The 22,333-nt window shown below is 38.2% G+C and overlaps 1 protein-coding gene and 1 long non-coding RNA gene across 6 annotated transcripts; one reads left to right on the top strand and one right to left on the bottom strand.

Moving 5' to 3' along the window:
- Positions 1 to 1,091: 1,091 nt before the first annotated feature.
- Positions 1,092 to 2,226, top strand: LOC148714545 (uncharacterized). The gene is made up of 2 exons (XR_015975927.1): positions 1,092 to 1,391; positions 2,098 to 2,226. It is a non-coding gene; the product is annotated as an uncharacterized LOC148714545 (long non-coding RNA).
- Positions 2,227 to 4,587: 2,361 nt separating this feature from the next.
- Positions 4,588 to 21,009, bottom strand: LOC103721849 (GPI transamidase component family protein / Gaa1-like family protein). 5 transcript variants are annotated; one of them, XR_015975060.1, is made up of 7 exons: positions 20,648 to 20,911; positions 20,451 to 20,542; positions 15,119 to 15,215; positions 9,542 to 10,406; positions 9,305 to 9,438; positions 7,728 to 7,849; positions 5,628 to 5,758 (listed from the first exon to the last, which is right to left on the bottom strand). XR_015975060.1 is itself a non-coding variant. In XM_008812209.4 (6 exons), exons 1-6 carry the CDS (start codon positions 20,746 to 20,748, stop codon positions 4,909 to 4,911), a joined length of 2,139 nt encoding a protein of 712 aa, XP_008810431.1. In that variant the 5' UTR covers positions 20,749 to 21,009; the 3' UTR covers positions 4,588 to 4,908. The 5 variants fall into 5 exon arrangements, 4 of the variants coding, with proteins under 4 accessions (XP_008810431.1, XP_088571377.1, XP_088571376.1 ...); XM_008812209.4 differs by lacking the exon at positions 7,728 to 7,849 and having other exon boundaries at positions 4,588 to 5,758; positions 20,648 to 21,009; XM_088715251.1 differs by lacking the exons at positions 7,728 to 7,849; positions 20,451 to 20,542; positions 20,648 to 20,911 and adding exons at positions 15,880 to 15,998; positions 16,097 to 20,412 and having other exon boundaries at positions 4,588 to 5,758.
- Between the last annotated feature and the right edge of the window lie 1,324 nt (positions 21,010 to 22,333).

The raw sequence follows: 22,333 nt of genomic DNA, 5'->3' as shown, positions 1-22,333 counted from the left end.
CCAAAGAACTGAAGTCGGCAATGGATGCCGACTTCAGTTCGCTCTTCGTGTCGCCCCACGAAGACCACGCCGGCCGAACGGCCAGCGGGATCTTCGCACCTCCCCCCCCCCCCCCCCCTTTCCCTCTCTCCCTCTCTCCCTCTATCTCTCTCTCCCTCTTTCTCTCCTCTGAGAGCCTCGTCCGAGCCCATCCCTTTTCCCATCCCTCTAAAAAAAATTTGAGTTTTCCCTCATCTTCTTCCCTTTTCTTGAGAGGTTTGCCGGAGCCACCGCCGCCGCCGGAGCCGCCAACGTCGCCGGGGATTCGCTCGTCGACGACCGGAGGTGAGAAAGACAATCCATTCATTATTTTTTTTTATGGATCTAAGAGGGAGAGAAATGAGGGATGGCAACCGGTTTTCATCCCCTGTTTTGGAAATTTTTTTTGATGGGATTCGGCCGGCCGACGGTGGCCGGCCGGGGTCAATCCGGCCGAAACGGGTTCGGCCGGAGGTGGGCGAACAAGGGGCCGGGCTTCCCAGCCCCGGTCCCTCTCTTTCCTCCCTTCTTCCTCTCCTTCTTCTCTTCTTCTCTTCTTCATCCCTTCCGCCGCCTGTGACAGCAGAGTGGCCGGCGGCGGCTGGCCGAGCGCCGCCGCCGAGGGCCACGGTCGACCGCCGAGGGCCGACCGGAACCACCAGCCACCCCCCCCCCCCCCCCCCTTCCTTTTCTTCTTCTTCTTCTTCTTCTTCTTCTTCTTCTTCTTCTTCCTGGGCGTATACCTTGCTTTGATTTCCGTGCCTATTTGGGTCTCAAACCAGACACAACAGACCCTGATCTGATTGAACCATGGGATTTAGCCTAAACTTGAGTTGGGTAGTGTGGATCAGACCGTGTACCGGCCTATTTGGGTCTCAAACCAGACACAACAGACCCTGATCTGATTGAACCATGGGATTTAGCCTAAACTTGAGTTGGGTAGTGTGGATCAGACCGTGTACCGATTCCACCCATTTCTTGAATTGGGTTGGGTCTGAGTTTAAGTGAATGGGTTTTGTTATGGTCTGATCAGACCTGGTCTGGGTTGGGTTGGGGGTCTGTGTTGGGCTGAGTCGGGCCAAATTGGAACTGTGGACTGGTTTGGGTTGGGCCCGAAATTTGATATGAACCTGTTATCCGGTTTGGTTCAATTGGGCCTAATCTGTTTTGGGCCACAATTGACTTGGGTCTAAAGGATTCTGATTTTAGGGTATATGTTTGATCTTGGGGACCCATTCTTGGATTTATGAACTTAGGAGTTTAAGGGGTTGAAATTAGTTTAAATTATGTTTCTTAATTAATTAAATAATTAATATTTATGTTTAATCAGGGGTTCGTGATATCTGTGGCAGGGATCTTTTAAGCGAACCCAGGTAGGTGACTTATTGCTTTAAAATCGAATTATAACATGTATCTTGCATATCTTGATGTTATGATTTATTCTTGGCATTATGTGTTAGAATTAGAATTAAATATTTATTTTTTTTTTTATAAACTGTTATGTGACTTATTATTGGGAGCATGTTCATGACTTTGATTTAGAAATTCACGATGTGGAAAATTTATTTATTGATTTTTAAAGACCGCGTGACTATAGTCTAGACCCCGCCAATGGGATGATACGTTGGCCCTGTCGACTTGTACTGAGGAACTGGTTCCGACACCGTGACCACCGGTGATAGAATAGTGGCGGCACAGGGATGCGTTTTGCTCTGCGGAGCGGCTCAGTGGAGCGTGAGATTGGCACCAGGGGGTGCGGCACAGTGGTGCGTTGGCTCTGCGGAGCGTGAGATTGGCACCAGGGGGTGCAGCACAGTGGTGCGTTGGCTCAGTGGAGCGGCTCTTCGGAGAGTTGTATTGGCACTTCGGTGTAACCATGCCACTGGGTGATGTGGCCGTAGTCATGCGGTTGAGATATTTTGAGTCTCGGATCGGGTTTACAGATTATTGTGTGGATTTTTGGATTTATGAGTTTAGCTGCTTTTATATGCATTATGACATGTTATATGATGACTTTATTGCATGATGTCGCCTACTGAGCTGTTAGCTCACTCCTATTATTTACATTTTTTTTTTCAGGTGATGACATGTGATTATAGGGATTATGGGATGGAGTGATCATGATGTATTTAGCTAGTAGACATTGACTTTCCTTTTGACATGTGTATATATTTATGGACATTTGATATGGAAACTGGAATTTATCTTTGTTTAGCTATTGATGGTTGATCTGATTTATCTGCCTTGCGCGCCTGCGGGGTCCGCCCTGCAGGTGCGCGGCGTCTGCTCGCGCCCCGGGCCCCGGGTTCGGGGCGTGACACTTCTTGTTCTTGAGAATTCCTTCATATATAGCTGGTCCAATGTTCTTCATCAAATCTAAAAAGTAGCTGCTCGCCGCTCCATCTAAGCTACAATAAACCATAATGACATTATTTCTGTCAGTCCTCTAAAAATCATTCTTGGTGAAGTCGTTTTGAGCAGAAGGGAAAGAGAGAAGAGGAGGAGAAATGCCCAGCTATGTTGCTTCTATTTTCCCATTGTTTAGCCCATGTCTAAAAGCTATCTGTTGAGAGAAGGTAGAAGGGGATGAAGAAGATAAGCTAAAAGATGTCCAACTATTATTTTTTCTCTCTCTTTGATTTATTTTGCAAGTGGAAGCACACTTTGGGTACTGCTTCAGCTTCTTTAAAGTGTTAGATTCTATGGCATAAATGTGCATCACATGTGCACATCCTATGTGTACACATGTGTCTATGTGGATAAAGAGAGACATAGGCTAGTATTTGCTCAAGTACATTTGGTCCCAAATATTTTCTAGTGGAAATCAATGTTGGATATTTCAAAATAAAAATAGGCACCATTTGACATCATCTATGATGCATAATATGCCTAGCCCTAGCCCTCAAAAAATCACATAGTTTTGAGATATGTTACCATGCGTTGAATTAATGGAAAATGAAATAATTCTAACTGTATAACGCCATGTTTCCATTTGATCTAGAAGCATCCAAATCAAACTGAAATTTGATTTGCAATTTGATCTTGATATGTTTTAAAGTATTTCTATTATTTATATCTATATGTATATATGTACATATAAATATAGATATGTATATATGTGCATGCGTGTGTGTAATATACGTGTAGATGTATATATAGATAGGGTTAGACTAGAATTCACTTGAGTGCATTTGGTCCCAAATACTTATTTTTGGGAAATCAATGATGGACCTTTCAAAATAAAAATCGGTATATGATCTATGATGCATAAAATGTCTAGAAACAAAATATCTTGTAGTTTCGAGATATTTTACCAATGCATCAAATAGATGAAAAATGAATAATTTTAATAGGATGATTTGATTTATAGTCTAGAAGCATTCAAATCATATGAATTCTGTTGTGTATCAATGTATTCATATCAAGATTAATGATTTAGACTAACAAATTATAATGTATAACATACTTTAGCTTGCTAGCTATATTATTACTATTTTCAATTTGTGCTCGGTTGATACATGAGCAAGAGACCTCTAAAATAAATGATTTTAGTTTCTATACATTTTCTACATTATAAATCATAGTTAGCAATGTCAATTTTTATTTTCAGATATGTATGATTGATTTCCACTAGGAAGTATTTGAGGCCAATTGTTAGAGTTGAAACAGATTAAATACTAATTTATCCATATGGGTATCCATATTTTTCAATAAAAATAAATTTAGATATTGATATTAAATGGTACCAAAATTAGTATTCATACTAATTGGATAATAAGTAAATCCAAATTTATTCTGAATAGATATAGATATAAGTTAGATATTATTTATATCCACATTTTTTCTATCCTATAACAAATATAAGTTGGATATTGTTCAAGTATAAATAAAATTTTTAGCATAATTTTATTATAAAAATTAACATTAATTATGAAATCAAAAAGGATGAAAATAGAATCCACTATACAGATCACATAATGCACAAGTAATTAAGGATCTAAGAAATGGTTATTAAACTCACACAAAGACCACCCTAATCGAGGGTCCAGATCACCGGTCCAACCTAATTTGTCTTAAGATATTTAAAATAAAATATAATATAAAATATTATTTTTTATCAAAAATCCTTATTACTTTTTTTCTTTAAGCTCTTTTATTTTAAAAAATAATTATTAATGTTTTAAAATATTTTTAGCAATGAAGATTTGAAAATATCATAAAAGAATAAAGTAAAGCATATTCATTTTTCAATTTTTATCAAATAAAAAAGGATTCAGTTTACTTAACTCGAATACATATGAATACACATGAATTTGTACCAAAAATCATAAATACATATTATTAATCTTATTTTAAATAAATCCTATAGTTAAATAATCTTATCTATGATTTATAAATATAGATCCTATAGAAAAACAGGCTACCAAAATTTTGAGCTTTGGTTTATCAACTCAAAGGTTTCCTCTCAAAGTCAAACATCAAATGCAAACAGAGAAGTCTCATTGCACTTTGACAGCAGGGCATCCGAACATGCACGGATGTTAAAGGTTCAACCAATAGACTTAACAATAACAAAAATCAGGTCAGCCAAAAAATCCATTGTAAGCTGATAAAACTAAAACAAAGGTCCAATATACAGAAAATGTCATTGGAGTAAAATAATTGAAACATGTTTCTCCAAATGCGCCCAAGAAGAAAGCTTCAACTTGGTCAGTCTCATCAGTTACCAGAGCCCGAAGTTTTGAAGAAAATTTTACAAGTTTGCACCATACAGCAAAGTATAGTTGAAACAAGTCAGATCACTTTAGTGAAATATGACAACTCTGGGTCTTTCTCTGCAACCAAATTCCTTGCTTGATGATATTATGAGTGACTAAAATTGTCTACAATTCATGGATGCAGTAATATATGTACATATAGAGCCCAGCAAGGAAGATGGACCAGAAATAGGTACAGATACGTGGCACTGTTCCATATCCATAGGAACTCTGCCCAAACCCAGAAGTCTCCAATGCCTACTCTTCCGAATCCCTCGGACAAACCTTTCAGTATCAGCAGTGCAGCTGGGGGGGATCCCATCACAGCCAAGACTAAGTTACAAGCCATCAGCATTACTCTCGTACACAACGCCACCTCCTTATGCCTCTTTAAAGGTCGAACCATCAGGCACATCGGAACCACAATGAGAGCTCCAATCTGAGCAGTTGAGAAATTAATAATTGACATGAGGCCCAGGCCTATAAAAGCAGCAGCAATCATTATGGACTTCAGAAGCGCCCATTCACAATCACTAGAATAAGGGGATCCCAGGATCAGGTACACGATGAGCAGGGCAGAGATGGCAACTGCAACCCAAACTAACATGCTTGTTGTGGGGCTGATGTAGGGGATTTGGGAGATAAAATATGGCAGTAACAAGACAATAACTGCCCATAGATGGATCATAAACACCACCTTTGCAGCGTGGAGCCATTTCCATGATCCAATGGTGATCTCTATCTCATCAGTACAAGTATTGCCAGGTCTCTGGTTGCCCTTGTCTGTTGAAAGTCTAATTTTATTCTTTCCAGAAAAAGGAGCAACAGCAACTATAGGAAGCGGTGCGATAAGCAGTGCAAATGCTATCATATAGACTCCAACTGACACAAACTTGTTAGGAGCTGTTAAGAAGTACAGGAAAAATGACTGATGAAACTTTTCAAGGAGGTTGTTCACTGAGCGTATGACTCCTTCAATCAACCTGCATGAACAAGTCCAAACATTTCAACAGACGTCAGCAGACCAATTTAGAGATCCAACAACTTTTATAGACTGATGTCTCACAAGGTTGCGGCCTTTGCTGCAACATAACAGGTTAGCATCCTATCTACCAGTTACAAACCATCAGTAGCATTCATCTGTCATTGCCAACTATACAAAAATAGCAGGAAAGTATTACAAGCCATCAGTAGCCATCTACTCACCGGTAAAGGGAAATGAGATGAAATTCTATTGCAAGCTATACACATTATGGAATTAATGTACTCATCAATCTTTATTTATGACAATAGAAAAAGTGATGCTTGGAGGAAAAAAGAAAGAACTTCAAAAATGTCCTAGAGATGAACAGCTTGTAACTGAGTTCAAAATTTTATTCCACTCTGTCATACACTAATGAGAGAATCCATCCTTAAATTGGTATAGGATGGAGAGGAATTCAAATGATCCTTATCTCTCTCAATCGGATAATATGTTCTGGTAGCATGGTCTCCACCAGTGCGGTCAGATATCCAAAGTAAACTGTATATCTGTAATTCCTCGTACATGGTAAGATATATTTATTGTGGATATTAGTACTTTTATGAGCATGGTTAAAAAGCCTAATTGGTTGAAAGAAATAGCTTTTGACTAAATCTTGCCCTTTTCATCTACCAAAGTACCAGTGTATTGCATTTCTTCTTTTTGGCCTCAAGAGGCAACTTCAGAGTGCAACATGAAAATGGAAAAAAGAAAAAAAATAATAGTTTTGAATATAAGAAATATGGAGTCCTGAATCGAGCTATTTTACAAGACTGTATTTACTTATGTAAATTATACACTTGAAACAGCATCTGAACATAATATCTTTTCTTTCTCTAAGTTAGCAAATCTGTAAGTCCAATGTGTTCCCTGTTTAATTTTTTAAGCCATTGATTCTGAAAAACATACTTTATTGCATATGTCAATAAGATTTTTAATGTCACCTTATGGCACATCAACAGATTAAGTAAAACACTAAAATGAACTTGCACAAAATAAGTGTTTCAAACCTTGACACGAGCTTCTTTACTCTGTCAATCCTTCTGGAGTAGTTTCTCTATCATGTAAGTGTTCAGGGTGCCATAGTATTATAAAAAACGACAACTGAAGAGCATATACTTGACAATGAAAAGCTGCCCAAGGCACTTAGGGCTTACCAGACTACTAATTTGTAATACGCTACTCAATAGGAAGGTGGTAAGGACATGTGCATGTGCACAGGTACAGGTGTGAGGAGGCAATTCTCCCCCACGTCCAACTTTACTGTAACTGAGAACTCATATTTACATGTACTAACATAAAGAAAATTGAAATATTGTAAAGGACGCCTTCAGTTAAATAGAACAAGTATAGCCCCAACTTGGAAAGCATTGAAGAAAATTCGAGCACAATATAAATATTAATTTTCTTATCATTGCAAGCACGGAGTGAAAATTTTATTCCTTCAGACAAAAATCCCATACACACAATTGGGTGGCAGGGGAGGGGGGGAGAGAGATAGAGAGAGAGTTCTAAACTGCTATTCCTATAACATATCATTTTGTGCCCTTCATAGACTCATCCACATAATTCGCTAATTTTCATAGTTAGCCAGCCTACTTATGCTTTCTCCAACCTAGATTTTCTGTCTGTCAAGATGATTCTAGATGATTTTACGGTTGAAGGGGATCACAGGTCAAGCTTGATACTTATCATAGCATGAAGGAGATCCCAGGTCTCAACCATACAAAGAATTGCTAACCTTTGGGGGCATCACACTGTCCACGCATGCCAAGGGAATCATCACAACCAAGTAACCAACATGCATGTTTAACTCTAAAGACCCCACCCACCCATGCAATTTCCACATACTCCAACCATAAGGCCATGACAAGTGACTCAATGGACCCTTGGAAAGTATGCTCATTTACATCACCAAGAAGCTTGCCGACCTGTTAGAACCCATGTTTCTTGTAGAGGCTCTAGCCTAGGTGTTAAATAGCAGCACCATGAGGCTAAAATTCAGCACCTGACAGACCCTGGAGGAGGGTGTCCCCTAAAACGATATTATGTCCTGCATAAAAGAAACAGAAAGAAGAGAAATGTTGAAGAAAGAAAAGACAATGGAAATAAGAAGAGAAATGAAACCAAGAAGAAAGGGGGGAAGGCGGATGCCCCAAATATTCTTTTATTTATAAAGCTCCCTAATTCTTTGAGAGGATAGAGATCACTTAACTAGGGGCCAAATAACAAAAATGCACCTAATATAGCACAAACTGTTCATGATTATGATATTTACAATACCAGCTTGTTTGATGAGCTCAAATGAAAGCAATATAACCATCAAAATCTTACTCAACCATGTCACCGACATGGAAGAAGGATCAGATGACATAAAATAGCTACAAGGCATACTAGGCTTTTGGCCAACTACAACCTGTCACTCATGATGCAGGTGAGAATTACATGAGAGAGGAGCATTTGATAGTTGACAGTATTCTCATCTATGTTGAAAGTGAGGATGAAAAGGTGGTTTCGCATTATAAGGAGGAAATAAGATAGGTGTCAGAATGCAGCATTTTATTTTCTTTTTGAAAAAATACCATGAAGGACAAACAAAGTAGTATTGTGAGCAATTTTGACACATGGATGTGTCAGAGACTTAGATCAAATAAATAGAATATGCATGGCGATATGGGAGACCTAATAGGCCAACATGCATGCATCTATGTCCATACATCCATGCATGCATGCAAGTATACACGCACACGCAAATACAACATGCACCATCAATAGAATGAAACATATCAAAACCAGCAAGCTATATGGTTGTTGCACACCAAAGCTGAGAAATAAGAAAAGTAGTAATAATACATACATACATATAAAAATACGATGTGCACCATCAATAGAATGAAAATATATCGAAAAGAGCACAAAGCCATATGGTTGTTGAACACCACAGCTGAGAACTAAGAAAAATGGTAATAATTGCATATCTCAAGCATCTTAACATTTTTGAGAAAGATAAAAACCAACAGAATGCATCAAGATGAACCATTTTCATATCAAGACCTTAGTTTGTCATCAAAAGATTTAGATTGTTTTTCAGTTCTGTAAAGGCAACAATGATCAAAGAGTCCCTTCAAGGGATAAAAAACATATTTGAAAGAGGATGAAAGAAAATAAGCAAATGGAAGAAGAAGAAGAAGAAGAAAAGGAGAAATAGAGAAAATTTGAGAAAAAAGAGGAAGGGGAGGAGAAATTGAAGAAAAACGATATGCAAATACATATCAGGCTCATGCACCTCAATCCCTAAATAAAAAAGCAACCACTGGTGTTTACCAGATGATCAAAAATGCCTCTCCTCATGCCGCACTGATTGTCTTGTTGGTTGCCCAACAAGGGCCCGACCATGGTGAAGAACAAAATGAACACAACATGAATAAGCCTAATAACAAATGATTAAATGATTCCTAACAAATGTATTCAACAAAGAGAAATTATGACAAACAGAATGGGCACCAACCTGCCACCCCTCAGAAGGAATGCAGATTGACTGTTCTCATTTTTCAGAGAAAACCAGGGAGAGAGCTCCAGAGTTACTGCATCCACCTGGTAATCACGGAAAGCACCATGTGACCCAGTGGGCACCCCAATTGCCTGCAGTAATGGACAGCATATCAAAAGAAGCTTGATCAGAATTCAGAAATTTATATTGCAAGATATAAACTGGTCATCTTATTTTAAAGGCTTTAACTGCTACCTGATAATACATTGAGCTTGCAAGTGTAGCACTGCCTTCTACATAATCAGCAGAAGTAATATCATATTTCCATCTCGGATCCAAGCTTTTAGCAAATCTGCAAAGTCTTTGCACTATTTCACCAATTGACCTAAGCCACACAGAGTTGAGTAATGAACCTATGGTCGCAATCTTTACACGCAAACCTTGCCTATGAACTGCTAAATAATGGACAATATTGATGAGGTCTAGGTTTGGCATCTGGCCATTGGATGCCTCTGCATATATGGTAAGGCTATCTCTTTCCTGTCTTTCCTTCTTTTCTAAGACCTTAAGAACAAGAGCAGCAGCCATAGTTCCTGCACGTTTGAAAGCATTAGCATTTGCCCAATTCACCGTAATACGATCCCAATCTTGATGACTATTATATTCATAGCACATATCAACATTCATTTTCCCTGATTCACTAAAGAAAACAGGACTATGGTAGTCTTTTAGCCATGCAGAAACTGAGGTATATTCCCCAAATTGTGAATCTGCAGCTAGCCACACAATATCTTTCGCAAGCCATGAAACTTGGCCAAGGAGGGAGAAGATTGAGAATGCAAGGCCCAGCGATAAGGCTTCACTTAGTTCAATTTTCCATGGATTGTAAGGAGTCACCAATACAATTGCTTCTTTTCCATCACCACGAGGAGCTCGTATGATGCCAATGGAATTGACACCAACTGATGCACAGCTGCTATTGCTTTGCATCGTCACAGTATTGGGGGCGCAAGAGAAGAAATGCAGAGGGTGAAACTGATTCTTGTGAGGCCAGAACTTATGGTAATAGACTTCAGCACCCACACCTGCCATATGTTGTCCTATCAATCTTGGTATTTCTCTGTAAATTTACGGACAGTAAGATTCTTTGCTATCTTAAATCAGCACACTGTAAAGTAAAGCTTGGACAAAATCCAAACAGCAATTTTATCCCAAGGAATCAAGTATGAGCATATGCTGACAATAGCCAAGCATGATTCTAGCAATTTACTACTCTACAGAAGAAGTATAGCCAAACACCAAACCCATAAATCGAGGAATAAAACAATCATGAATTGCACCATTTGCATATGTTACACACAATTATGCTAGATCTCACATACTGACTTACAAAATCTGCCTACATCCTATCTGTCATTCTTTTTTCTAATGTTTCTTAGAATAATAATGAGCATGATACTAGTTTGATTTGTCAGGTCATTGGCCAAAATCCAAACTTTCAAAGGATTGCTGAAAAGGTCAAGCCTTGGATCAATAAAACAAAATAAAAACTTTCAAGGAGCAAGATACAATGAATGGATCCAAACACATGATTTTATATAAGAGTTCAAATAATTTGCACAAGATCATAAGTCAAATATTTGTTTGAAAGTTCAAGCAAAAGTTCACCAGAATAAAAATAAGGAGTTAGACAATGTAAGAGGATCAGAGCATGTTTTATATTTTAGAGAACCAATGGCATTTCACGTAGTCCTATATTTTCTCGTAATGGTTCATTTATATTCTTGAGGCTACAAAAATTCTTACTGTTAAATGAAACCAAATATAGCCTACTGCAAACTAGATGAGGCCACATAATCCATGAGGCCCGCACATACCAATTGGCCAAGACTCCACATAGATCCTCATATATAATTCAACTAAGGACATACATACCGCTTAAATAAAGGTCCATACACATCCTCTTCGAGAATTAAAATGAGGCCAAATATAACACCTAGCTTGAGGGCCGCAAATAATTCAAAATTATATCATTATTGTCAAATTTAATAAAAAATTGATAAATCACATTAAAAGCTAGAAAAAATTCAAAAATATAGATGTTCTAATCAAGGACGGTAGAACCGGTACTAGACACCATACCAGTTGTCCGATGGGACGAGTTGGTACGAACCCGCTTCGTACCGTGCCGAGCCCGTATCCATACAGTAGAGGAGGCGAGGGAGAGAAAAAGAGAGCAAAAGAAGGGGGAGAGATGGAGGGAGGCTGGCGGAGGGTAGCGGAAGCCGGCAAAGGGCCGTCGAAGGCTGGCGACCTGGGCAAGAGGTGGAGAAAACCTCTGTGGCCGAAAAACAGGACGAGTCCTCTGTTTCCCTGCCGCAAAATTGTGGAGCCCAGAGGAGCGTCCTTCGCACGGCTCGTCGGCCTTCGTCGGCCGGCCAATACCTCCCTCTCTCTTCCTCTCCCTCTCCCTCCTTCCCCTGTTCGCTCTCTCTTTTTCTCTCTTTCCTTCTCCTTCTCTCCCTCCGACAATGGATTTTGTTTCCGTTGTCGGAATCGTACCGGTCAGCCGCCGGAACGGCTCGGAACGGTCGGAACTGCCCGATTCGACACGGTTCCGCCGACCCTAGTTCTAATACATATAGGGTTTCAAGCAAGGTCCGCCGTACCGGTACCGGTTGGCGTACCGGTGGCGGCCCGGACCGGTCCGTACTGGTGGCGTACCGGTCCGTACCGGTCCGAACCGGTCCCGTACCGGTCCGAACCGGTCCCGTACCGGTCCGAACCGGTCCCGTACCGGTCCAAACCAGCCTGTACCGGTCCCGTACCAGTTCCGTACCGGTTCTTCAACAATAAATTACCGGTACCGGATTTTACGCTGATCCGATACCGGTCCCAGGCCGGACCGGTACGTACCGGCCCGTACCGGCCAGTACGGACCGGTACGACAGACCATGGTTTCAAGTGTAAGCACATGGATACAAGTTCAGAAACATCATTCTAAAATGTCATGATTCAGAATTTTTATATAAAATTCATAACACCCAAACTAATCAAAGTACCAAATTTCTCTGACTTTGCAATTAATCGAAGAATTCATAATTTACGGTAACCTTAATATTAAATCTGGTCATAGAGTCCAAAATTTCAGAAGAAATCCTAAGTTTTGGAAATTATGTTTTCGGTTTTAAAATAATAGGCTTCAAACTAATAAAAAAAATAAAAAGAAACAAGACGAACACTAAAGGGGCGTTTGCTATAGCGTGATGACCCCAAGATCAACAGTGATGTAAGTGGAGACGACTGGATCACCATGTTTTTTTGTACTCCAGTGATCCTATGTGGTAGTGATCCCAAATTACTACAACTCCTAAAATCACCACCCAACCCCATGATCTTAAACCCGTCAATAAGGACGAGTTTCCAAAATCACCCAGGTCAGCGATCTTAGGCTAAAATTTGGGAACAAAAATGTCACTTAGTCCAGCAAGAAAAATTGGTATATCAATATATCATTATATATTCATGATATATTACATTATAATATATTATTCATCATATTATTATTCAATCATTTTTTATAATTATAATAGAAATATATTATTGTACTTTATATTTATATTATAAAATTATTTTATATATTACTTCTATTTGCTTTATTTTCTAATCAAAATAAATATTAGTATAAAATAATAACATAATATAACTATAAATGAAAATACTAATTCTATTATAATAATTAATAATATTTATAGGATTTACAAGTTTGTTGTCAAAATTATAATTGGTATGTCCAAATAATTCTACATATAAATAGCATGGCCTACTGTTTACCATTCACGTGTGTTTTACCATGACTTATTTGAGAATTCTGTTTAGTAATTACCAATATATAGAATATATCAGGGGTAGTTTTTGCTAGTCATTCATGCGTGTTTTACTATGATTTATTTGAGAATTCTGTTTAGTTATTGCCAAATATATGGAATATATCTAGGGTAATTTTGGTATTATATGGTCAGCAATCTTGGATTCCCATGACATACCAAACAGGTTACTCATGTATAACCAAGGATCTTTAACCATTGGAATATAGCATACCAAACATGGAGATCTTAGATCATCGGGGATCATATTACCACGAGATAAGAATCAACAACGATCTACGATCACTGTAGTGATCCCATTTGGGCCATGAAATGCCACCTAAGCTTTTATAATAGACAATGTTGTTTAGATTTTCAATATGATGCTGAGGTTAGTTTGTGCTACAAGGTTGAAAATATGAAATATAACTAAAAAACATGATGGTTGATAAAAGTAGTTGCGAAGGAAACTATAAATTCTGAAAACAACATACAATTTAGAATTTTTAAAGCAACAAAAAGCATAAGATCGACTATAAAATTTGAAAATAAAAAACCTAAACTTAAGATAGACATAGATTTTAATGACCATAATTTGCTAATAGAACCCTAAGGCTGCATTTGGAAGCGGAATAAGCACGACTAAAGGTCATTTAACCCATTATTCCACCATTTTCAGCCAAACACTCACTAGAGCACCTGGATTAAAACACTTCTTCGGAAGGGCAAAACAAGTATTTCTGAACAGCTCGTACACAACTTCTTGCCTTCCAAACCACTTTACCCCACTTAGCCCAAGAATAAATTAGCCCTACCACGTAAGATGGAGTAATTAATTCCAGAGTAAAGAGAAGTAGGAGTGAACTAACCCATTAACTCTGGGTTACCTATTTCTGTTTCCAAACTTAACTTAAAACCTTTCTTCAAGTTTCTCTTATTTTTTCTTGTTCTCTAGTCTAGGTACTCTTTCCTTCCCTTAGCTTACCTTCCTTGCTTATTTAATAGGCAACATAGGTCAATCAACCTACTCAAGTCAACTTCCTAAGCAAGTCGATTACACCAACATTTGTCAGCATGTAGATTGATCCAACTAAATGACTCATCAAACATAAAGCTCACTTTAGCAGACAAAATTACCAACAAACAAAGTTACTAACTGTAGAACTTATTTACATGAATGTCATTAAGTAAATGCCCTTTTAATTGTTCTACCTCCATGAAATTAAGGTGTTACATGCAAATAAAATCAAATTCCAAAAGAAATAATGTTGATTTCCAAACAAATTCCAAACTTTTGGTGTTCTGTCACAATCAGAACTTCTACGTGCTAAGGTACTTCTCAAATTTTCAAAGCTCGATTTTTATTGTACATAAATATTGCCAAAACACAAATGCCAGTAAGAAGTCTTATTCATTGTTTCCCAGACATGTCATCTAATATAGTGCTAATAAGCACTCAGTGAATCAACAAAACAGTTCATATTCCAGTCTTACAAGCATAGAACCACATATGTATCTAACTATATAATCGGTTGTAATATTTGGTTTTAAGATTATAAGTGATACCATGTTTCATGAGCATATGGAGCATATCAAGACCAATTGTCATTTCATTCACCAAGATTAGCTTGTGGGAGGCTCAACATATTTCTTCCACTTCATAAATCGTCGACCTTTCTCCAAGTAACTAAACCTCTTTAGAAAAACTGTGTTTAAGACACAGTAAGTTTAAAAGATGAACAATAGGTGGTTCTTAGTGTTCTCACATCATTATGTTTTACATGGATTGAACATACTCTAAGTACATCTTTGTATGTATGTACATTAACCATTATGTTGACCACATCTTTAAGCTTCCATCAGGGAAAAGAAAATAAAAAGGAATTTATATTAAAGCTTAGATTATTATCACACATAGAACATGAAGTTTACACGGGCAAAATGTACAAAAGTAACACAAACATACATTCCTGTTCCTTCTATGGTTCTCCGATCAATTAGATCTTTAACAAATCTGTTTGCTTCCATCACATCCTGAGCAGAAAATGCTGGATTGGCAGAACCTGTTAACAGATCAGAAGACAAGCAGATAAAATGAAGTCAGGTGATTTCTAGATACAAATGCTTGCTCTACACCTTCAAACGCAATAAAGATCTTTCTTTCTTGGTTGCGTGGATTTATTAGCTTGTCATAGAGGTATCAGGCATGCAGCTACACTTGGACTAATTTCTAGAGTTATGATTCCTCATGTGAAATAATTATCAAGGTAAAAATTAAGAAATAAATAAAAACTCAGTTTCTTCTTATATTAGATTTTACCAGTAAATTTATAGGGAGAGCAATGTGTTCTTATAGTTACATGGACCAGTGCAAGGACGGAAACATGATTCTATGACCACAGCATTTCAATCAATAGGCTTATAAGTTTCCAATTGAAACAGTTCTCAGATTGGTCTCAATTCAAAAATAGAAGAGTAGAAAACATTTCTTTAAGGATTCAACAAGATGATACAAATCAAACTAAATGCACAAAAGCATGGCCTTGTAATTCAGAATACAAGAATGAAATGATGCAAAAGCTATAGTTTATATGTTTTATATACCAGTTATGGGGAAAGGTTACATACCAATTATGGAGAAAAAGTTTTAAGTCTACAATACATGTACATGGAAACATCCAGGAAATATATTACTGAAAATAGCAATACATGAAAATTGAAGCTTACAGCTTGCTTACTTCCAGCTATAAACAATCCACCTGTACTGATTGCTAAACTTCTGTTATAGGTTGCTTCCAACCCACTCTTTTTTTTTCATTAGTTATAGCCAGCTTAACTCCTATACCCTAGAAAATAAAAGCTTCTGTCACTGTCATTTAACATGTAAATCAAATTATATTGGTCTAGAAGTGCAATATGGGACAATAGAGTGAGTTTCTAATACCTATTATGCAAGTCGCCCTGCCTATAACTCAACCTTACCGCTTAATCCAAAAGTGACCTGCCTAAGTGGCATAGGTCTAGAAGAGCAGCTTAGGTGCCTGCTGGTGGTCACTCCACGTAGAAGAAAGCCAGGGAATCAGGCAAGTGAAGTATAGAGAAAGCATTGAAGCACCTAAAATTAGGCAACCCAACTGGCTGCATTTGAAAACAGTTATCTGGTATCATGTACTTGGCCTCGCGTACAAGTACCAGACCAATCAAAATATTTTCAAATTTTTTGTAGGTGAAACATTTCAATAACTTCAAAATGCAAGTAGAACAATTTTAAACAATTTTGTCCCTAAAATATCTTGTGTAAGGTCCAGGGTTCCAATACCAATGACAACAACCAAAACATGACAGCACTCAAGATTCTACATTACACAAATGAATGCACAAACAGAAAAATCAAAATAAAGTCAAGAGAATCTAAAATTTCACATCTCAACATATCACACATTATATTAATGGGCCGCATAGCATCATACTGGATTTGGGTTCAAAGGAACAAAAGGTTGAATTTAGTAGCTAAAAAGTGGGGAAGAAAGCAGTATTGAGTAGCTAAAAAGTAGGCAAGAAAGCAGCAAGCATGAAGTCTCTTTGCTGGAATCTCAGCATCGGTCCTTATAGAATTGAGTTAAGCTGATAACCAACTAACAAAATCCTTTCATGAAGCATTTCTCTACTCAGATTTGTGTTCCATAGCTCATGAGTTAATTTAAGGTCATGCAATACAATTTGGAGAAGAATGAATATGTAAAAAGGTGACAGAATGGGCAAATGATCCAATCATCAAGCCATAAACCAGCTACTTTGGGTTGATTTTATGAATCTTTTTCTTCATCATTTGTACCAAAAGCTATATCAATGCCACTATTCTTTCAATACTTTATCACATCCTAAGTCCATGCTAGGCTTTCCTTTCTTTTTCCTACTTTTCAAAGAAATTAGGGCCTTATCCATTTTTGAAAATTCTTTCTTGCACATTGACATCAATATACCAGCTTAACTGGGTTCACTTTGATTTTAATTGTTGCAACCAGTAATTTCCTTTGTTGTACTCATTCCTTACCTTATCCTTCTTAGAGTTACAACACTAGGGATGGCAATAGGTTGGGTATGGGTCGGGTAGAGTTAGGCTGGGAGGATCAGGACGGGTTGGGGCAACTTCAAATTGGTCGGGGCTAAGAAAAGCTGCAAAAATCATTTTTTTGCATACAAATCAAACAAATAAAAAAAAGAATATAAAAGTAATCTTCATATAATATTAAACAAAATAAGGGTCGAAAACATAGAACATACCAAACCAAATTTTGCACAATAATAGAAATAACAAACAAAAATATTGTTATTTAGGAAGTCAAATGTTCCTTAAACTAAAAAAAGCAATCAACTAAAAAACAAACAACTAAGCATATATCTTGTAGCCTTTCATATGATTAATCTTTCTCATGATAGATCACAATACTTTCTTCTCCATTTTCATCATAATCATCATAATAATCAAGACTTATATATGATTACGTCGGGTCAAGGCAGGCATTGCCATTATCTACACCTGCACAAGATCCATTGCGGGTTTTAGAATGAAGACCCATCCCCACCGTCAACTCTAAACAAGTTGGGTAAAACCCTCCCCATCAAAGTCGAGCCAAAGTCGATATCGAATTGCCATCCCTATACAACACCTTACATTTTAATGATGTCATTACTAGCACACTCGCTTTGTGCACTTGTCCATATTTATAGCCCAAAACTCTAAATCCGACAAAATCATAGACTATATGATCATCATGCAACAATTTCCTTTGCCTCAAAAGTATGTGTTGTTTCCGTAACAACCTAAAAGCACCTCCCACTTCTTCCACCTAACTAGACCTTTGCTTTTATTCAATTTGCTTCATTTATTTGTCTTTTTATGAGAAATATTTCTTTGCATTTTTGTATAGAATTCTGGCATCCCTAGGCAATCTTTTTTTATCAAGGGCAGTCAAGCACACATGCAAAAACATTTAAATCTTTGGGAAAGTTCTAACAATTAAAATCCCTCTAAATTGGAGATATGTATATACACATACATATAAATATATGTATATGTGTGTGTGTGTAAATATACATATGTATATGTACATACATGCATATAAGTATATGTATACACACGTATATGTAAATGTACATATATCTACACATTATAAGGTGTGTTTATATTATGAACAGGGTATAAAATGAGGTCTTTAGATCCACTAAATGTTTCAATGTTGGGATAAAAAATGCAAAAACTAAACCACCAGATATAATATACAAGACCTAGAATGCTAGTATACAAAAAACCTACACGTTTAGTGGCCACTTGCCTATGCATCTAGTCACAATGTATATGGGAAGTTTAGATGCATAAGAAAGGAGCATTCAGAAGATGGGAGTTTCACACATAAGCATTTCAGGATTGTAGAATACATCCAAAGCAGTTTCGATTTGCAATTTTCAACCCCCAACACTAAAATACATAGTGAATGTAATGTCATCAAGTTTATAACCACGCCCATATATATCCAACATATTTGTTTTGGGTTCATATTTGAACAAATAGAACATAATATGACTAGGATGCAGTGATAAATAAATATATATTCCTTACATGTATGCAAGGAAAACACTTATAAAGCATAACAAATTATCATCATAACATATTTCGTAATCAAAAAATAGCATCAACATCCACAAACTCCATAATTTACTCATCATTGAAATCCATAGACTACCATCCATACTCCATTAGCTTCACAAACTCTAACACTTTGTTTGCTTCACTGGAATGAGCATTGGAATGGAATGAAAATTCTAGCTTTGACCTATTTGGAATGACAATAGATTCAAGAATCACACTTCATAAGGAATCACCATTGCTTCATTTTCTTTTTACTTTTGAATGGGAAAAATATTCATTCCCTTAAGAAGGAGAATGTATAACATTTTCAGAAACAAACTAATTAGTAAAATATATGGCATAAAATAGGAACCAATAATGTATTTGACATGAGTTAATATCAATTATTATGATATGAAATTAAAATAAATAATAAATATTTTATGTAACCTCATCCAAAAAACTAGCCAGAAGATACTAACGGGAAGTCTAGATTCTCCAGCCCTGTACAACTACCCAAAACCTCCCCAACACACAAACTAGTGGAGGACTAAACACATGTCCGCATGAGTCCCCGCATTTATATTCAATAAAAAATTATTATTCTATTGAAAAATAAAAATTTCAAGTAACATGTATTATAACATTATATCAATTGTTATTTAAAGGTTTACACTGTATTATACTAACAAATAAGCATTATGTAATGCATGTCAAACAAAAGATAAAAATATAAATATAAATTCTTAATACCTTTTGTTCCTTGCCATCCACTAAAATAACCTTTAATACTAATCTATCATATGCTTTCTCCAAGTCCATAGTTAATGACCCTATTTGTTCTGTCTGAGTCTTACCATGAATTACCTCAGCAAGAAAATAGACTCCATTGCTCACCTCCATAGCATAATCTATAACCTCCTCCCTATCTTTATAGTGTATCTCATGTGTTTTATTTCATCACCATTTGTCGGATTTCTTTTTTCAATAGTTTTCTCCTTGTAGGTTATTACCTATAAGCTGTCTCCAATCATTTGGCATTTTTCTTTTCTATCTTCAAGATTTTTTTGAGTATGCTAATCAACCAATTAATAACTTCCAATTGCATAAACATATGTAGGTCTTTGTACCTACCAACTGAATTTGTAGGTTTCATAACAGCCCACTCTCTAGCTCAATGTTAACTCCTCTAGAAATTGACACAGATTTAGTGGATCAGCACCATGTCAAGAGCTAGTCATGCAGCAATATCAAACTTTGACAGACCACACATTCATTCATAACCCTAATCGTACATATCAATTAATTCAGTGAGGTTCTAATTTCTTGTTACCATCAATGACCAGAATGGTATAGGCTTCTCCATAGAGTCTTCATTACACTCAAACCCCCTATTCAGTTTGAACAACACTACAACTCAAAAAGTACACCAAAGTCAACCAACACATGCGATCCTTCCTCCATTTTGTTGCTCAAGTAACCATTAAATCCTTCCTTTCTCAGAAAATCCACCTTCAAAATTCTAACTAGACAAATAGATTTCTTTTTTTTCACAGGCGACAATTCATAAAACTGTTAAATGCTTTGTACAAACAAAGGACTCATGGAAAGTTTTGGAATTCATAAAAGGATGGAACCACTAAAAAATGTGACCTTTTGGGGAGCTAACCTGGCATGAGGGCGTTCTCGGAGATGTAGGTGTTCTTGGCCAGCACGGGGAGGAGGAGGAGGGCGATGATCCCCGCGATGCAGCAGACAACACTGATACCATTCATCAAAATACAAGCAACAATTCAATCCAAATATCAGCTAAAAAAGAGATAGGAACGAGGAACAGGGGGAGAATTCAAAAAAGAGGGAAGATACCTAACGAACACGTTGTGAGAGACAAGGAATGCCCCGAGGCGGACAATGAGCCTGGATCTAGCCACCCCTCCCTTGGGCTTCTGCTCCTCCTCCAAGGCCATCTCCCCGCCGGGAGGGCTAGAGAGAAAGGGAAGGCCGGCCGGAGGGCACTGTCGTCTCCGGCGGAGAGAGAGAGAAGAGACCTCTTCTGCGACGACTGTAGCAGAGAGACCAGAGCAGAGGAGGAAAGAGGGATCGGATGGAGAGACGGATCGATATACGATTTTCTTTGAAAAGGAAAAAAAATATATTGATATAAAAAGACTAAAATATCCCCGATTTCAAATCGAGGGTATATTTTGGTTAATAGGAAAAACTGAACCAGTCAAGAATTTTGTACCTGGAGATATAAATGGTACTTAAAATCTGATAGCTTGACTAGATTATAATACAATAAGTGAGAATGAATACAATTCAACTTTCTGTCAGCTTTATTCGATCAAAATCTGGTTCTCTGCATAGAGTTTAATTTCTTAAATATTCAAGCTCAGGTATAGCTATATCTAAATTTTCGAACCCAATAATCCAGATATACACATATACTATATTATATCCAATGTGTATAAATATAGGAATATACAAAGATTGGCTACATAACTTGTTGGGGGAATAAGATTTTTTTCCCAAATGACACAAATGCCCCTAAGAAGCCACATAATCACCGACCCTGGACAGCCGAAGTCGGCGTCCGACCTCGGAACGCCCGACCTCAAGACGGCCGACCTCGAGGACTCCGGTCTGGGAAAACCTTGATATTCAAAATCTACTCTTGTCAGCCACCTACTACGGTCATACCCCCCTGAGGTCCGACCGAGGACCATACCCTGACGCCCCTCCGGCATTTATTGCGTATGGCTACTGTAACCCTCCGGTTCACTCCACAATTAATGCGGATCCCCGGCTTACTCCACAATTAATGCGGATCTCCGGCTTACTCCACAATTAATGCGGATCCCCGGCTTACTCCACAATTCATGCGGATCTCCGGCTTACTCCACATTTAATGCGCATGGCTCCTGTCATCTACGGATTCTCAGCTCTCCACGGCAAATTAGCCCAGCAGAGTCTAGTCGACTGTGATAAGTCTCTGATCTCGGCCATACCTCCGACACCGACGCAATAATTCGCCTGATCGTGCGCCGACCTGGACAGCATGCCGAGCCGTACTACGGCCTCGCCCCGTTACATCACAGGTACACCGACCCCCGCCTATAAAAGGGAACCTTGGCTTCTCAGGCGGGGGGTGGGAAAAATTAGATACTCAAAAAACACTTTGGCTCCTCTTCAACATAATTTGCCCCCTCCCTGACTTGAGCGTCGGAGGGCCGGCGCCGGAAGACCCGGCCACCGGCTTGTTTGCAGGCACCCTAGACGGAGGACGCCGCTCGCCGACGAATTGCCGCCCCGCCGTGTGGACTTGCTGCTCCCTCTCTCCGACCGCCCCAGAAGGAGGGCGCCGCTCGCCGACGGATTGCCGCCCCGCCGTGTGGACTTGCTGCTCCCTCTCTCCGACCGCCCCAGAAGGAGGGCGCCGCCCGCCGACCGGTCGCCGTCCCGCCGTGGTGACCCCTCGCCACTCCCTCTCCTCGACCGAAGATTGCCCCCGGGTCCAATTTCCAGCAACAGTTGGCGCTAGAGGAAGGGCCC

Source organism: Phoenix dactylifera, chromosome 2 (genome assembly GCF_051530095.1).
Source record: "Phoenix dactylifera cultivar Ajwa chromosome 2, Ajwa_hap1_PhDact_Kaust_v1.1, whole genome shotgun sequence".
In the NCBI taxonomy this organism is placed as follows: domain Eukaryota; kingdom Viridiplantae; phylum Streptophyta; class Magnoliopsida; order Arecales; family Arecaceae; genus Phoenix; species Phoenix dactylifera.
This window is presented reverse-complemented; position numbering and strand designations above follow the sequence as displayed.

Bases quoted from the DNA above. Each gene is read 5' to 3' on its own strand.
- LOC103721849 (XM_008812209.4), bottom strand. From the start codon at position 20,748: ATGGCCTTGGAGGAGGAGCAGAAGCCCAAGGGAGGGGTGGCTAGATCC. The intron at 20,543-20,647 runs GTATCTTCCCTC...GAATGGTATCAG, and splicing joins TCTCACAACGTGTTCGTTAG to TGTTGTCTGCTGCATCGCGG. The intron at 9,439-9,541 runs GTAGCAGTTAAA...CCATTACTGCAG, and splicing joins CAAGCTCAATGTATTATCAG to GCAATTGGGGTGCCCACTGG.